At 48.4% G+C, this 15,635-nt stretch overlaps 1 protein-coding gene across 1 annotated transcript in view; it reads right to left on the reverse strand.

Moving 5' to 3' along the window:
• FBXO32 (F-box protein 32) overlaps positions 1-15,423 on the reverse strand; it is a 33,322-nt gene extending 17,899 nt beyond the window's left edge. The window contains exons 1-4 of the mRNA XM_004743514.3: positions 15,056-15,423; positions 9,328-9,440; positions 8,403-8,452; positions 7,123-7,215 (exon numbers count right to left, since the gene is read on the reverse strand). Coding sequence (XP_004743571.1) covers positions 7,123-7,215; positions 8,403-8,452; positions 9,328-9,440; positions 15,056-15,171 — 372 coding nt within the window. The 5' untranslated portion in view covers positions 15,172-15,423. The remainder of the gene's footprint in view (positions 1-7,122; positions 7,216-8,402; positions 8,453-9,327; positions 9,441-15,055) is intronic.
• Between the last annotated feature and the right edge of the window lie 212 nt (positions 15,424-15,635).

Consider the following 15,635-nt stretch of genomic DNA (forward strand, 5'->3'; position numbering starts at 1 on the left):
CGTGAGCCACTTAGGTCTACTTTCCACGGAAGTAGAACTCTGCAGGCCCCGAATGGGCAGGTAGTTTTATGTAGATCTAGTGGTAAAAATGACAGAATCGATTCCTTTTACTTCTGAGAGCTGTGTGCTAGGGGAGCAGGACTCTCTCTAGCTGTTTATTTATGAAAAGGACTTAGCCAACTGGATTCTTTGCCTCCAGCCACAGGAGAGCAGAGGAAAATGTCTTGTTGGGAAAAGCGGTTTCTTTTCTGCTGGGCAGATCTGAGCCCAGGTGCCAGTAATCTGCAGCCGTGTTCGTGGGGGGAGGGTCAAGAGGAGGAGGACGAGGGGCCGGAGGGCTCTCAGCCGCTGGCCCCCCAGCCCTGAATTCCACGGTATCACTGCCACGTGGGCAGCCTGGGTACGCGGCCCGATGTGCAGAGACTAGTTGTGCCGTCACAGGAAAGGCTCTGGACTACCAGAGGAAGGGATGCTGGTCACCGCAGGCAGAAACCACATCCTGCCCTTCAGCTTTGGCTCATGCTGGTTTTGGAGACATTGAGTAGGAGAAAAACCAAGTTGCAAGCAATATCACATAGCAAGCCTCGGGGCGGATCCCAGCACGGTCTGAAGTGGTGTGTGGACCATGACTGGGCACAAGACAGACTTCCTCCTTTCTCACTTCGCTGCAGAAAGAGGTTTCCCCTCTCTTCTCTCCCCTTCATTTCATCAGAGCATTAGTACTTACAGAACACAGGAGCTCCCGTCACTTCTCTGCCTGAAACCCTCAAGCGGCTCCCCTTTTCACATCCAGAAGAATCTAAACTCCTTTCCGTGACTGGCCGGTGCCCTTTCTCCAGTGTCCCTCTGCACCACACTTCCCCGACCCGTTCTGCTCTAGCTGCGCCTCCTGTCCTGGGTTCCCTGCACTGGACGGCGCAGGACCCCCCTCCCAGCCTCTGCCTTTGTCATGTCTTCCTGTGCTGGCTTCGACCCACCCCTCAGGCCTCAGTCCGGAGGTCACCTGCTCGGACTGTCCTCTCCGGGAACCGTCTGGTCTCCCTGTTCCACTTACACATCTCTGAAATGATCTTGTTTCCTCCTTCAAGGACGCTCTAATTGGGATCTGAGCCTCAAGACAGCAAGGCTTGTTTTGTTCCCACCCACTCTACCCCCAGTCTGGCACATGGTAGGTGGGTGACAGATACCTGTTTTCTAATACATCTGTCTTGCAACGCATGTATGCTGTAGCTGCAAGAGACCTGGACAAGAGTTTACCCAAGTCCCGCCTCTCCAGATGAGGCAGATCACGGTCAATGGCAGATGGTCCAGACTGTGAAGCTGGGAGTCATACGGGATCTGGTCCCAGACTGATGTTTCAGGAGTTAATTCACTTATGGTGCATACATATCCCGGATACCATCCCAGAGAGGCAAGCAGCCGAGATCTAGAGGGACACTGAGCAGAAGCAGTAGCTGGCCTGCCCCCTTAAGACAAAACCACCTGGAGGTTAATCATAGGCTGGTGCTCAAAGCGTCCTCTGTCCTGCATAGAACATGGTTAAGAACAGAACTTATCTCTAAATTCTTCCATGTCCTAGGACAGTGCGCCTTGACGTTTGAGCTGTAGGTCTGATGGAGAAGCATGCCTCCGGGCTATCAAAGGTAGGCCAGAGCGGCAGAAGCCTGCGGTTCTCACTGCTCCGTACCCAAGCTGGGTGCCTCCAGGAAGCTTTGGGTCTTCTGGAAGAAACCCTTGGTTACGTCAGGCGCTGCCTCCGCTTGTACCAAGTGCCTTGTCCTTTCAGGACACTTATTTATTCAGTGGACAACAGCGATTAAAAACCTGGAAAGTTTTGTCCTGACTTTGAGCTTGAACACTGACAGGTTGGAAGAGGAAACATTTCAGCGGCATGAATAATCTTCAGGCACGTCAAGATCGAGTAAATATTATTTGCAAGGGAAACATCTCTCTAACTGAGGGCGTTAAAATCCTAAGAAGGAGGGCCAAGTTTATACAAATTAATTGTATTCTCCCTGGAGAGAAACTCGCCTGTCTTCTATCTGTCCCAGGTATTTTTGAACTTGTAACGTTGCCCTGCTCGCCGTTGCAGCAGTCGGAGCGGCTCTGTTTGCCTCCATGTTCCTGCTGCGACTGGGCTTCCCGTCTGCTCCAGCATCGTCCCCTCCACCCTGGGATTCCATGAGGCTGGATGTCACACCGCCCTCAGTCTCTGGTCCATCTGCCCTCCCTCCCCCCGCCCCCCGCCCCGTCCCGTTCTTTCCCGTCTCCAGATTTCTGCTCCTGCCACTTGTGCCGCAAAGCCTGCCATTCGCCTCTCTACCTCGCCGAGTCCTGGCCATCCTACAAGGAAGGAGGCTGGTTCTTCAGTAAGTCCCTGACTTATCCTAGAAACTAGACTGAATTTTTGTATAAAATCTATTTCTGGGCCTCTAGTGGGATAAGGTTTAGATTCGGAGCCCTTAAGAAAAAAAAATTTGATCCTGCGGTCTCCACAGTGGGATGGGAGAGGACAGTAGGCAGAAAAACCAGAAAACATCCAGCTCTCCATTTCATCTTTAATCTCTCTTATTTCGATCATCTTCCTGTGTGTGTGTTTTCTAATGCCTGTAATCAGGACCCGACAGATGAGGATATTAATGGCAACAAGAGATTCTCCTCGAGTTCTTACCCTGTACCAGGCACTGTTGGAAAGGATTAAAATCAAGTTGTAACTCTCTGGGCAACATGACGGGGCAGATACCATTATTAGCACCTTTAATAGGTAGGTGAGTCACAGATGAATTTATGAACACACATATATGGGGAGTACATGCTGACATTGTTTGGGGTCAATGGTCCAAAATACCACTATGCTGGGCTCCTGGCCATCCCCCTCATTTTCACAGGTGCTCTCCACTTGTCTGGGCATACACCTGTGTCTGTGAGTGTTCCCCACTTCTGTGGGTACCCAGATATTGCAGGATCTGTTATGCAAAGCCTGAATGCATATTATGACAGAAAGCCAGGAATTCTTTTTTTTTTTTTTTTAAATTAACATATAATGGGAAACCCAGGAGTTCTAAGACACAGACTTTCTCTGGTAGCACTGGCAACCTAATCCCCACCTTGGGCCCTCAAATGTTAATTCCCAATCATTTCTGCAAGTCACTTTCAAGTAGGCTCACAATGGCTCTGTTCTTTTGACTTTGCTGTGTCTGGGTGACAAGCCTCTTTCCCTCTATCCCAGCTGCTCTGTCCCAGGGGAAAAAGAACCCCTGGTTTTAAGACCCAGGTGGCAGGGGCCACCCTCCACCCAAGGAAGGCGCCGGGTCTAGGGCAGTGCCAAATTAAACCAAGGTCACTGCGGCCAAGGAACCCGGTGAAGGGGCGGGGCTTGTCAGGCACATCACGACCCACCAGGGGGTTGGCAACAGCACACCCTTAATTTAAGGCATTGGGTTTGAATTTGAGTCACAGTGCCATATTTCAGCCTTTTGTTGGCCAAACCGCCAGTCAACTTAAACTAAAACATGTTTTTGGAAGAGACTTTTAGGGGTGGTAGGAATGCAGTAACTTGCTGGAAACGTTCAAATGATCTTAGGGTGGTAATGCAGAAAAGAAGTAAGAATGTGCCTGGGTTTCACTTGGGATGTTCTTTTTTGCTGCAGAGGGCTAGAGAGTGGGGTTACAAGCGTTTGCTTATCCTTTTCTGATCTGCTAACACCTGTGGGTCCGTTCATTCCAGTCAGGAGGTGGCCCTCAGGGTTCTCCAGGACCTTGCTGGTCTGGAGGGGGCATCAAGAGCCAAAAGAGAGAGCAAGAGTGAGCGAGAGCGAGCTGGGAGACCAGGTCAGAGGCCATCCTGGCATTAAAGCATTAAAATCCTCTCTTCTTTTGAGCCTCCCTGTCTCGTGTTTGAAAACACTGCGTGCAAACTAGGGCATTTGGGCTCCCGGGAGTTTTTTGAGCTGGTTCTCAAACTTGAAAACACAGGGATCACTTGAAGGATAAATTTAAGAAGCAATGTGTGGGCATCACCTTCAGCTCATTAAATCGGATGCTTTAGAGGTGGGCGTCTGTAGACCAACAGGCGTTGCAGGCGATTCTAATGGACAGCCGTTCAAATGAGAACCAGTGGGCCATCGCAGGCTCATGTCAGAGAGCCAGGAGTCAGTGTGTGGTCTCCAAAGTCCTCTCCTGGTTTACTGGAGACCTGTTTTTCCCTACTGGCCGCGCGCTGTGCCCTGACTGCGTTAATCAGCTTTCTCCTCCTCCTGGTGACCAAGTGCCAAGCCCACCACCAGCCCAGCCCCTGGAATCCTCGCCAGCTCCAAGCTGTGTTGGCCTTGAGGCACGGTGTAAACCAATTTTTTAAAACGACCTTTCATAAATGGGTAAGTCCTTGCCTCTAAAGGGTTTAAATCCTCTTTAAAACCCACAGTTCTATTGTATTTAAGCCATCGGGCATGTGTAGGGAAGGGGGTGAAGACAGTGAGTAGAACCTGAAGCCTATTGAAATAAGGTACGGACGCTGTATGGAAAACCTCTCCAGTTTATGTTAAAAATTTTTGATTTTAAAAAAATTCCATAAAATTTTCATATTTACTGGTAAAAATGATGAAATCTTGCAATAGGGGTGTTAGCCATCTCTTTTATTTCCTCTGCATGGTCTGTTTTTGAAGATGACAGCCAGCATGAACACAACCCATTTTTTAAAAATGTACTTGGCCTTAAAGAAATTAAAAAAAAATTTAAAATATTTAAAAAAATTTTTTTAAAGGCTTTTGAAGCTGGTTCAGTCATTCACTGGAACTAAGGAGTCACTGTAGTACTGTATTAGGAAGCCATTAGGTAGAAGTAGTCAGATGCTGGGCGAGTGGGGAGGGGGCGGGGACATATTGGCAAGCTACTCTGCAAAGTTGGTTTAAGGATAAGAAGAATATATGAGATGTGCATAAAGTTGCTTGGTAGAAAACCCTCAAAATGCAGTGCCTATCATTAAAATGTTTTAAGCTCTTTATAAAAATAACATTATTTCTCAAATTATAGAGGACTTGAACAGTGAAAGGGAAAAAAAGATGGTTCTTTCCAAAATAGAAACATTTTTCCACTACCGCTGAACCTGACAACTCCGAAAGCATGTAGCAGTTTCTCTGACTTAAACATTATTTACAGAAAAGTGCTCATAGTTTACAATTAGATACTACGAGATACAAGTTCTCTATCCTGGGTCTTTATCAAATGCAAGATTTCCTCCCCCTTTTTTTTAAGGAGAAAAACATTTATCAGCTGGCCTGAAAAGGCGTATTAGGGAGAATTAATAATTTCGGTTAGTAGGTAGTAATAAATATTGTAGCTGACCCTGAATAACAGGTTCTGGTTTGCAGGGTATCTCCATAGAAAATACATTACTGAGTGGACAGCCACCCTGTGAGGGGTTATAAATCCTTACAGAAGGGGCAGAGGAGGCTTAGGGAGGCTGAAATAGGCAGAAAGTAGGGCCTGAAATAGCTTGACTTCAGACCATTGTACTTTTCCATCCTCTGCTTACAGACGACCCACTGTACAGTGGAGAGTGTGGACTCGAAGACAGACTCGGTTTCCAATTCCAATTTTGTTGCTTACACAGCTCCGTAACCTTGAGCAGGTCATTTTACCTTGCAGTGTTTCCATTTGTTTAAATGGATCGGCAAAGTCCCTCCACTACGTAGGGTGCATGGAAGGATAAAGGTGAATGTACAGAATTATATGGAAATAGATTTTTGGCTACTGTAGTCTTGTCCCTTTGCTTTATTTCTTGGGAAAGGAAAAACAGGTAGGAAGGAGAACTATCTAAAACTGGACCGTTTTGCTGATCCGTTTGTAATTAAGACATCAGAACTGGGTGTCCTCCCCTGACACCTAGAACATGGAAACTATTCATATTCTTAGTAACAGAGTTTCCAGCTCTTGCTGGGCCTCTCTCCAGCCAGCCTGGGCCGGGTTGCAGGCCACAGTGATCTCCCTGGAGCGGCAGAGTCACACTGAATGACATGGACATTTCATCCAGAAGGTCTCTCATGTTCATCCCTTTTGGATGGCAATAAAGGCTCAGCTGAGAGCAGACAGACCTGCTCATGTGGTCACAGGCTCAGCTCAGAGCTTCTGAACTCCAAGGAGGCCTGGGTATCAGGTCCGCTGGGACAGCCAGGCCTGTATCTGCCCAGATGACAGGTGAATGACCCAGGCCTCATGGGGGCTTGATGTCATCACTCTGGCTGAGCCGTGGCTATCATCTGACTCAGTGACCCAGCACGGAACAGCACAACCCAGGAGAAAGAATGAAAACCCAACCAATCAACACCCCTTGTGAGTAAATTCTTTCCTGCTTCTGAGCCTAAAACATCTGAGCCGCAACCTCCCTGGTTGAACCACGGACAGAAATGCACCAGAGACCAAAGAACGGGGGAAGCAACAACAATGAAGCGGTTAAAAAGAATCACGGACTTGAGGGGCATGGCTAGGCTCATGTGCTTTACTCCATTCATCACGAATATTTTGCCAAAACTCATTAACTGCGCCCCCCCCCCCCCCAAAATACGGTTTCAAATGGAAAGCAAGTGACCCAAACAGGTAGTTTCAAGCTTTGGTGAACACGAGACTGAATACGTCCTCCCATAGGATGGAAGGGAGTCATGGGTAGGAAGCACTGGGGTGTTTGAACTCATCTGGTTTTGTAGCCTAAACCACGACTGCCTTGGGGTCACCTAGAGTCCGCTCAAGCAGGTCAGGGAGGAGGACAGTGAGAACAACCCGAGGACATGCCCTGGTGTTGCTTTCTGCTGGATTTGCTCTGGCTCATGTTGCTGCCTGCACTGTGTCCCCATTTATCCGTGGGGGCTGGGAGTGGCTCACATGAGCATCATGGCCACTGCTGTCTGTCAGAGCCAATCTCAGGAATGCCCTAATGGGACCCACACAAGCACTTGAAGTCCATCTGGAGAGAAGTGGGTGGACAAGCTTGTTTTCTGCTTTCCTCAAAATTCCCAGCGTCCTAAGAAGCTATTTGGCTGGGGCAGGGGCGGGGGGTGGGGCAGATAATGACCTCAAGACAACCTGAAAAGACAATTCAGCCGAGACTCGCAACCTTCAGAGACTTACCCGTACGACGTAGTTAAACCTTCTGGAATCCAGAATGGCCGTTGAGAAGTCCAACCTGTTGAAAGCTTCCCCCAAAGTGCAATAGCCGTGGCGCTGGATGTGAAAATAGGGGGTGCAGAGGTCATTCTCCAGAACAGTCCTCCCCCCCGGACTCTACTGACAGGCTGGATGCCGGTCTTAGGTAACTTATGGCCACCTGTGGCTTTCCTGTGCCATGAGCAGCTCTTTCTGGGAATCCCCTGCGAGCCACAACCATGCGGGGTATAGCCAGCAGCTGCGTTAGCCAGTGACTCATGCATTACACACCCCTCTTCAAGATTTGTACCATTTGAGCCCTTGCACAGACTTGAATGGGGAGATCATCAGTAGCTGCTTATCAAGGGAAGGTTGGGAGCTGGATGTATGATGGGTGACCCGATGCTAGTGGGTCACTGTAACGTCTCCTGGGAGGGGAACTACACTTCCCAGGTTCAGCTCTGCCTGCTACCCTGCCTCGGATCTTTAGTGCTTTTCTCATTGTGATCATCAGAAGCATTTTTAAGGCTTCATGAGGCAGCAAAAGGAAGTTTTGCTCTTTGACCTGTGAACACACAAGGAACTGGGAGCAGAGAGCCCTGACTCTGCCCCAGCTCTGCTCCCAGGATCTGGGTGGTCGTGGGTAGGTCCCTGTTCCCCTCACCACCCCCAGCAGGGCCTCAAACAGGCAGGGATGTACATTTCACCAAGGTCCCTGACACTGAGAGAGATTCTATCATTCTACCAGACTGTGTTGTATCCTAGGTATTGGAGCAGATGCCCGTGCAGAGAGAAAATATACATAAGAGGATTTTATAAAGTGTCATGTGAATGTACTTATTACAGTGTCTTGTCCCCTGCACACTCTTGTTAAAAACTTCTGCCGTGTTTGGCCATGAGCCCTTCCAGGGCTAAACCTTAACAAAGTTGGAGTCTGAAGAGATCTCAGAACAAAACAGAGGCACTGCTCTGGGGGAAAGGCCAGGACTTTATAACAATACATTTGAGATGGGTATATTAATCTTTATAAAGCATTTTACATAATCTCACTGAGTGATTTGAGAGTCTACTTAATGACTTTTGCTTCTCACTCTGTAGCCCTAAACTCTGAAGGTCGGCTAGGTGACGGGCTGCCAGCCACCATCACCGGCACCCAGGACAACGGCCGCGACCTGGAGTAATATTCTTGCCCGGCTTCCCCTCTCTACCCTGTTGGGAGAGGCTGAAAGCCAAGCATATTCTTTAACAAACGGACAGATGCTCACCTCTTTAGTACTTCCTTTGTGAACATAGATCCATTTTTCTTGGTGGAAATCTACAGAGACAATAAATAAATAAAGAAATAAAAATTAAAAAAAAAACAAAAAAACACAACCCCCCCAGCTTTAAAATTTGCAGCATGCCCCAAATTTTAAACCTGTTTCTTTTTCACATATCCAATGGGTCAAACATTTTGACAAAAAGACAGACTGTACGGATAATCTAAGAGATGTAAATGCCTGATTTCTGCAGCAGACTTGTGCCGGTGTTACGGCCCACTTGGTCTGAAGCACTGCACATCTTTGATCATCGGACTTATTAGAGGACCAAAGCTCCAAATTGGGGGGGAAAAAAATCAAATATCCAAAGACAAGTTTGTTTTAAATGCCAAGCCTACAGCTGAGGCAAGGCCATAAAAAGTGGAAATAAAGCAGGTAACATGAGGAAATCATGTTGTCCAGGTGGCTTAAACGGAAGAGCTGTAGTTCTTGCTTACTAATAGAACTTTACACTCTTATGTACGGCATTTTGAAACGTAATGGGATTTATGCAAGGAAAGAGGGAGAAACAGATCTATATCCCAAGCCTCAAAGCTCAGTGTCAAATAAAAGCACATGCTGGAACGGATTCAACTGGCCCTATCCCTGTATCGTAACTAAATTAATTACGTCAGATGTAAGTGACCAGCAGGAGAAAAACACCCCGACTACCCGCTGACTTATAAACAAGTCTATAAGGAACACACTCTTGCTTGTAACACGCACAGCCGGCTTTCGGACTGCAGAGACCCCAGGGACCTCTGTCAATGTCACCGTCAACATTCAAGCAGATGTCTCACATTTGGGGTCTGATTTTCTTTCTCCCCCTGCAAAGAACCCATCCTAGCGATCTTCAGACAGCCTTCTTCCAAGTTCAAAGCAAATGGCTTACACTGAGTTTTGGTTTTGCTATTCAGCATGTCCTTCTTTCTCTTCTTGGCTGCAACATCATAGTTCAGGCTGTTGAAAAGATTCTCCTTGTTGTAGACTTCCTTGTTGCAGTAACTAGGAATGACAGAGCAGGGGATGAGCTGGGACAGTGATCCTCTAGTAAGCGCTGTTTCTAAAAATAACTCGCTGGGTTATAAAACACAAACATACATCTTTTCCAACAAAACAATAAACCCCCACGAAAAGAACTCTGTGCAGGCACAGACCTCCCTCTTTGGGGGTGAAATATTCTTGCGTCTCTGTGAAGGCAGGGATGGGGGCTTCTGCGTCTTTTCAATTTCCAACAGTGCCTGCCATTGTGTCCAACACACAGCCCTGTACCCTTTAACCAAGGGCAATGCTGGGCACCACAATATTACTTTAAGCAAGAATGATGACTGCAGGGGGAGGAGGGAGAGGGAGGATTACTGGTATCACTGTAGTCCCACAATGCCTGCATTTTGCAAAAGCACCCACCCTAAGCGGCTTTCTAAAAAAACAGCTTTATGGAGATATAATTCGCAGACCATACAATCCACCCATTGAAAGTGTGCCCGAGCGGCTTGTAACGAGCATGCTCTGTCATGCCTCTGAAACATGATCACATTTGCCCAAATCGGACTTATACCCTCCATTTCTAGGCGATGTTTTGTGTACAGTGCTAATTGTTTAGGTTTCATGTAATTCTGTGACTAACACTAGGCATCATGCTGTGGGGTGAAGACCTTGGGTCCTAAATGAAACCAGCTGAATTCACAGCTCATAAGTTTATAAGGGCTGAAAAGACAGAACTGCCCCCATCACAGGTCACTGAAGGACGCACAGGTTCACTTGGGGTCAGGTGCATATTTCCATCGGTAGGCTGAGTTCTAGGCTAGTACAAACCCCTGTAACATTGCAGTGAGTCTCTGAAGAGTTTCTGCAGAAGGGATGCCAGAGAAATACTGAGGAAGAGTGAGTAGCTCTTCCAAACCCCATGGGTATGGATGCAAGAGGCAGGATTTCTAATGCCCACTGATAAACATAAATTAGGGCCTTTTTCTTCTATCACCAATATATCAGAGTCCTTTAATTTTCTGAGTCCCTTTGCTGAATTTAAAAGGGGATTTGCTTTAAATCTTCTGACATTTGGCTATTGGGTAAAAGGAGGCACACCTGCACTTCTCCATTCCACGGACGTTATGTAAATAGTAAAAGAGAAAAGAGGGTTTAAAATAATTTCCAGTATCCTGTTGCTGAAATCAATCTCTTAGGTAGCACTTCTGTAAGTATCTTGCTACATAAATGCTTACATGTGACATCACCAACAATATTCTGGGCCCATGGGGAGGAGCTTGATGGATAATCATTTTTTAAAAAAAGATTTGATTTGTTTATTTGACAGACAGACATCACAAGTAGGCAGAGAGGCAGGCAGAGGGTGGGGAGAAGACTCCCTGCTGAGCGGAGAGCCCGATGAGGGGCTCGATCCCAGGACCCTGAGATCATGACCTGAGCCGAATAATCATTTGTTAATCTGCCCTATAAAGGTCATGTTTAATACTATTTACCGGGTTTCCTAAGAGCTACAACCTTCTTCTTTTCATTGGGGCGAAAGAGGATATTTTTAAGTTTCACAGTGAGTCATTAAAGCCAACAAGAAATTTCTATCAAAGTTGAGGAGAAGGGAAACAGGGAAGATCACTTGACTGGTCCAGGATATACCAAAGCTAAAAACAGCTTTAGAAAGCAAAGGGAGAGCCTTTTGTGTGTAAAAAGGCCACATGAAGGCTTATTTTTAAAGAAAACATACTTCCGCACTCTGAACAAAAATTGAGAGCCTCAATTCCACCTGTAGAGAACCATAAAATAAATCAGCCTTATTCTCTTAATCCCACATTTGAGATTTAGCAGAAAGTTTTCAGAGCCTGGACCATAGACTGTGGCCATTCTCCAGAAATTTTAAATATTTATAGTTTCTCTGACTCTCTTCTAATTGAGAACATTACTCAAAGGAATTTGAGCACCTGCCTTCCTTATTGAAATGACAATCTGCTTTAAGCCCAAGTGACTCATTTTCAAAGTTAAGTTTAATCAGAATTTGACATCATTGAGGATGCTCTCCCACTACTGAATGTAGATAAACTTCAACCAAAGACAAGGCCTGCACTTTTCTCTTGGTTTTTAGGTTTTGGACTCCAGAGGTAGGTCCTGGAAGGAAGGGCTAGGAGATTCATTTGTGTTGCCTGCTTATAAGTTTTCTGTCAAGCAATAATTTATTCAGTTAGAGGCTATTTTGAGAGTTCAATTTCATCCATTTCAAGGAAATGCAAAGCCAATGGAAAATTACAACTGAAAATTTTAACAAGAAAAGCCACCACCATTTAGGAACCATGACATTTAATTTTTTTTTTTTAAGCAAAACTATTTAAAGAGTCTACTTTCTTCATTAAATTCAATAATATCCACTAAAGTTGCTATTTTGTGGTCCGTTTTTACTAATCTTGATTTTTATAGACACAGGCCTAGAATAAGAAAAAAAGACCTGCCCCAGCCCTATACTGTCAACAGGCACTTAACCAAGATACCGAAGAACAACCTTCGAAAAGGTGGAAAGATTTCAAAATTAAGACCATTTGGGCAGAGGAGATAAAAAGGGAGGAAAGGGAATAAAGAGGCTGATTTCTCATTTTGTTTGTATTAACAGGCCATCTAAGAAAGCCAGTGCCTGCCCCAAAGGGCTTAGCTGTAGAGTAAGGCCTGTGAGATTTCTATGCTAGTTTGCTCCCCTTCATACCCAAACGGTCAAACTCCCTTGGCTAGCAGCCAGATTGTTCTGGTCAAACAAACAGCTTAATATACGAAGCTCACAGACCAGTGGCTTCCCAGCACACAGTAAGCCCTCATAAAAATCTGAACTATTATTTTTATCTCCTGCACTACTCATCCAGGGTACCAAGGTCAACTTCCTGCTTCCTGGTTCAGCCTCAGCTATCCTGGAAAGCAACACGGGAGTTTTCAGTGCAGAACTGGAGACGTGGAGAAGTGTGGCCTGAGGCTCTCACATCGCTGAGATGACTCATCCTGGGGATGGGGGAAACTAGGGGGTTGTTGGTGAGAAGGGGCTCCTAGCTGGCATGGATTTAGTACTGTTCTGCTGTTGGAGAGGGATGGGGCTTGGAACACAGAGACAATGGCCAGCAGAGTCCAGAGAAGGTGTGTGGCGCAGACACAGTGTGGTTGACACTAAACACTGTCCCCAGGTCAAAACACACCAAAGGCGCCCTTCGTTCCTGACTCCCCTTCAGGCAGCTCACGGGATGGTACTTGGAACTAGAGAAGTGTACCCTGGCTCTGTAGTTCTCTGTTTTATTACCCTTTCCTCCCCCCTTTGAAAGGGTCTGCCTTTTGTTTTCTAACAGGAGAGGCATTCAACTTCACCTGTGTAGGCAGGGGTTCGGCCCAAACCTTACATCACAGAGAAACATCACCAAGGCTAAAAACAGTGGGGATATTTGAGACTACCAACTTAGGTCTCAGAAGGCCAACTGCTTTTAAGAAGTTGGCAGACGTCTCAGGCTAAGTAGGGAAGGGATTGTTTACAATTGGTGAAGGAAAAAAAAAAAAGTACTCCACAAACAAACAGCCGGCTGCTTTGCTAGGAGCTACCACATGATTCCTAAACTCTGACTCATCCAAGAGCCGCAGGGGGTCGGGACCTGTGTATTGATCACCATTTGTGATAACTTCAGCAGTGCCACAGTTTTGGCTCAGAGGGCAGGAAATGGGAGGAAAGAAAAGAGGCTCAGGAAGGGGACAGAGGGGTGTGAAGCTACCTGATCCCGGCCTCAGTTAAACTTGGGTAAGTTGAAACCAACTTCTGGTCTCCCATACTACCTCGAGAGAGGCACACTATTTGCTTCTAAGGGGATTGAGAGCAGTTTATCTCCTGGAGCAGATAAAGTGTAACTATTTATAGGAACCAGAGGCTCTGGAGTTTGAATCCTCTCCTGCTGAGTGAGCCCAGGGGTCTGCAGCCTACAATTACAAGTAGGGGAGCCACGGGGACACCGGTCAGCAGATCCTTGGTACCCCCCTCCCCCACAAAGACTGAGAACTGCTGTACAGAAATAAAGTACCAAACTATCAGATCATTCCTTAGGAAGAGGAGGAAGGAACCTTCTAGTCTAGGGAGAATGATTTAGGCATCATTGGTAACTTGCATCCCTAAAAGGGAAGAGTCCAGTGACAGCCACTGGTCTTTTTATTTTGCTCTAAGTAAATTATCTGATTTTCCATAAATAAGATTTCTTATTTGCTCCCCAAATTGCACAGGAACTGCCTCAAAGTGTCTTTAGCATAAGAGTTACGCATGCTCTCATCTCTCCCCAGGATTAAATGCTTTCTGGTTTTCTGTTTTTTTCATTGAAGACTAAGGAGTTTTAACACTTCACAAATCACAGACACATTGCGGCGGGGGGGGGGGCAGTCTGGAGGTCCAGCTATCAAAATAACCATACTTTCTTGATAGTTTCCTTAAAATTGAGTGCCAGGGGCTCAGAAAATAAATAAATAAATAAATCACTGGTAAATCTTGGTAAATGGGAACCCCTTTCAGTTACAGAATTCTCTACCAAAATCAATTTAAGGGCTCTGGTGCCAGTGGTTTCAACCAAAGGCTGAGAGAAAAGGCACCCAAGGATGGCTGGGCTGCACTGGTCCCCTGGGGACCCACTTTCATTGCCCTCCTCACCTGTGCCAAATGGCGGGGATCTGGAAGTCGACTGTTCAGATCCTGGACTGACAGATTCCAGACCTGTCTAGCTTATTAGACAGCACTCCTGCATTATTATTAACCAGGCAGAGCACGCGATTGAGGGTAACTCGGCTTTTCCACCAGACTGACAGAGCTCAGGTGGGCTTTCTGCAGTGGACAGCCGTCACTTGAAATTATTCCGCCAGGAAACTGACCGAAAGGGCCACTGAGGAAACAGGTGCAAATGCTTCGTCCTCTCAGAAGCAGAAGTCTTGTGGGTTTCAGTCCCGCCTCCCTTCCCTCCTCCGCAGTTCTGCAGCCGCAAGTCTTTAGCCCGGTTCCTCAAGTCCGCCCCGCAAGCGCCGGTGCCCCAGGGACCATCTGGCCGCCCCTCCTGGTTACTCATCCTCCCTGCCCACTCTGCGGTCGCCTGTGCGTGGGAAGAGCCTGGAGGCGCTGGTCCCAGGTCCCATCGCGTCACCCGACGTGTGCCCACCTCCCTTGGGTGCCCCGAGCCCCGCAGCCCCAGCGGTGAAAAGTGCGCAGCCCACTCGCCCGCGCCCCCGCACAGGCACCCTGCGCGACTGGTGTCCTTAAGACCGGGGTCCCCTTAAGTTGTGTGCTTAAGTCTGAACGTTTGCGGACAAGATCCGCGATTGTCGTCAGATTCTCAGGGGGACCGGGGTTCTGTAAAGAGTTGTGCCCACTCGGAGACGCTGACCTTGAACAACAAGAGAAACCAGATTCCCCAAATCCCGTGCTCTGGCGATCTCTGCAGAAAGGGGTCGACTCCCCCCAACTCCCGCCCATTCCACCCTCCACCCCACCTCCCGGATCGGGGCTCCCTCCTTACTCCGTCCCAGTCCGGCCTGCCCCCTCATTCACCCGCCTCGCGCCCCCGAAATCAGCCCAGGTCTGTTTCGCTGGGCTGGAAGGTGGTGGCGGATCCACCCACCTGCTGAGGTCGCTCACGAAGCTGCCGCTCTTCTCATCCAGGAAGCGCTTCCAGCCGTCGGCCGTCTTCACCCAGCTCTGCCCGGGGGACCGCCAGTCCTGCCCGAGGAATGGCATGGCACCGGGCACGACGCGACGGACTCGACGGACTGATGGACCGCACCGGCTGGACGGCCTCGGGGAACTGTCGCCCCAGGCGGGAGCTCCGGGGGCCGAGGCCGGCGAGGGCGCGGCTGCAGGGAAGCGGCGTGGAGGGCTCGGGGCTGCGGAGCCGGGTCCTGTGCTCGCAGAGGGCGCGGCGCTGGGGAGGGTCGCGGGGCGCGCGGGGCCGGCCGGAGTGCTGCGCGGCCAGCGCGGCCGCAGTATTTATCCCGGGCCGCTGGCTCCGGCCCTTTGTTGCCGGAAGAGCCGCCTGCTCCTGGCCCGGCCCCCCCGCCCGAGCCCACGTGGCTTTGTTTATGGGCTCGGCTTGTTTTCCGAGGCGCCCGCGGCTCCCGCTCCTCTGGCGGTTGCACAACCACGCGCCGGTGGAAACTTGAAGCCGCGCTGCCAGGCCGGGGCTCCCGCCGCCGCTCCGCTCC

The sequence above is a fragment of the Mustela putorius genome, unplaced genomic scaffold (genome assembly GCF_011764305.1).
Source record: "Mustela putorius furo isolate JIRA1106 unplaced genomic scaffold, ASM1176430v1.1 tig00000228_pilon_pilon_pilon, whole genome shotgun sequence".
Taxonomy (NCBI): Eukaryota; Metazoa; Chordata; class Mammalia; order Carnivora; family Mustelidae; genus Mustela; species Mustela putorius.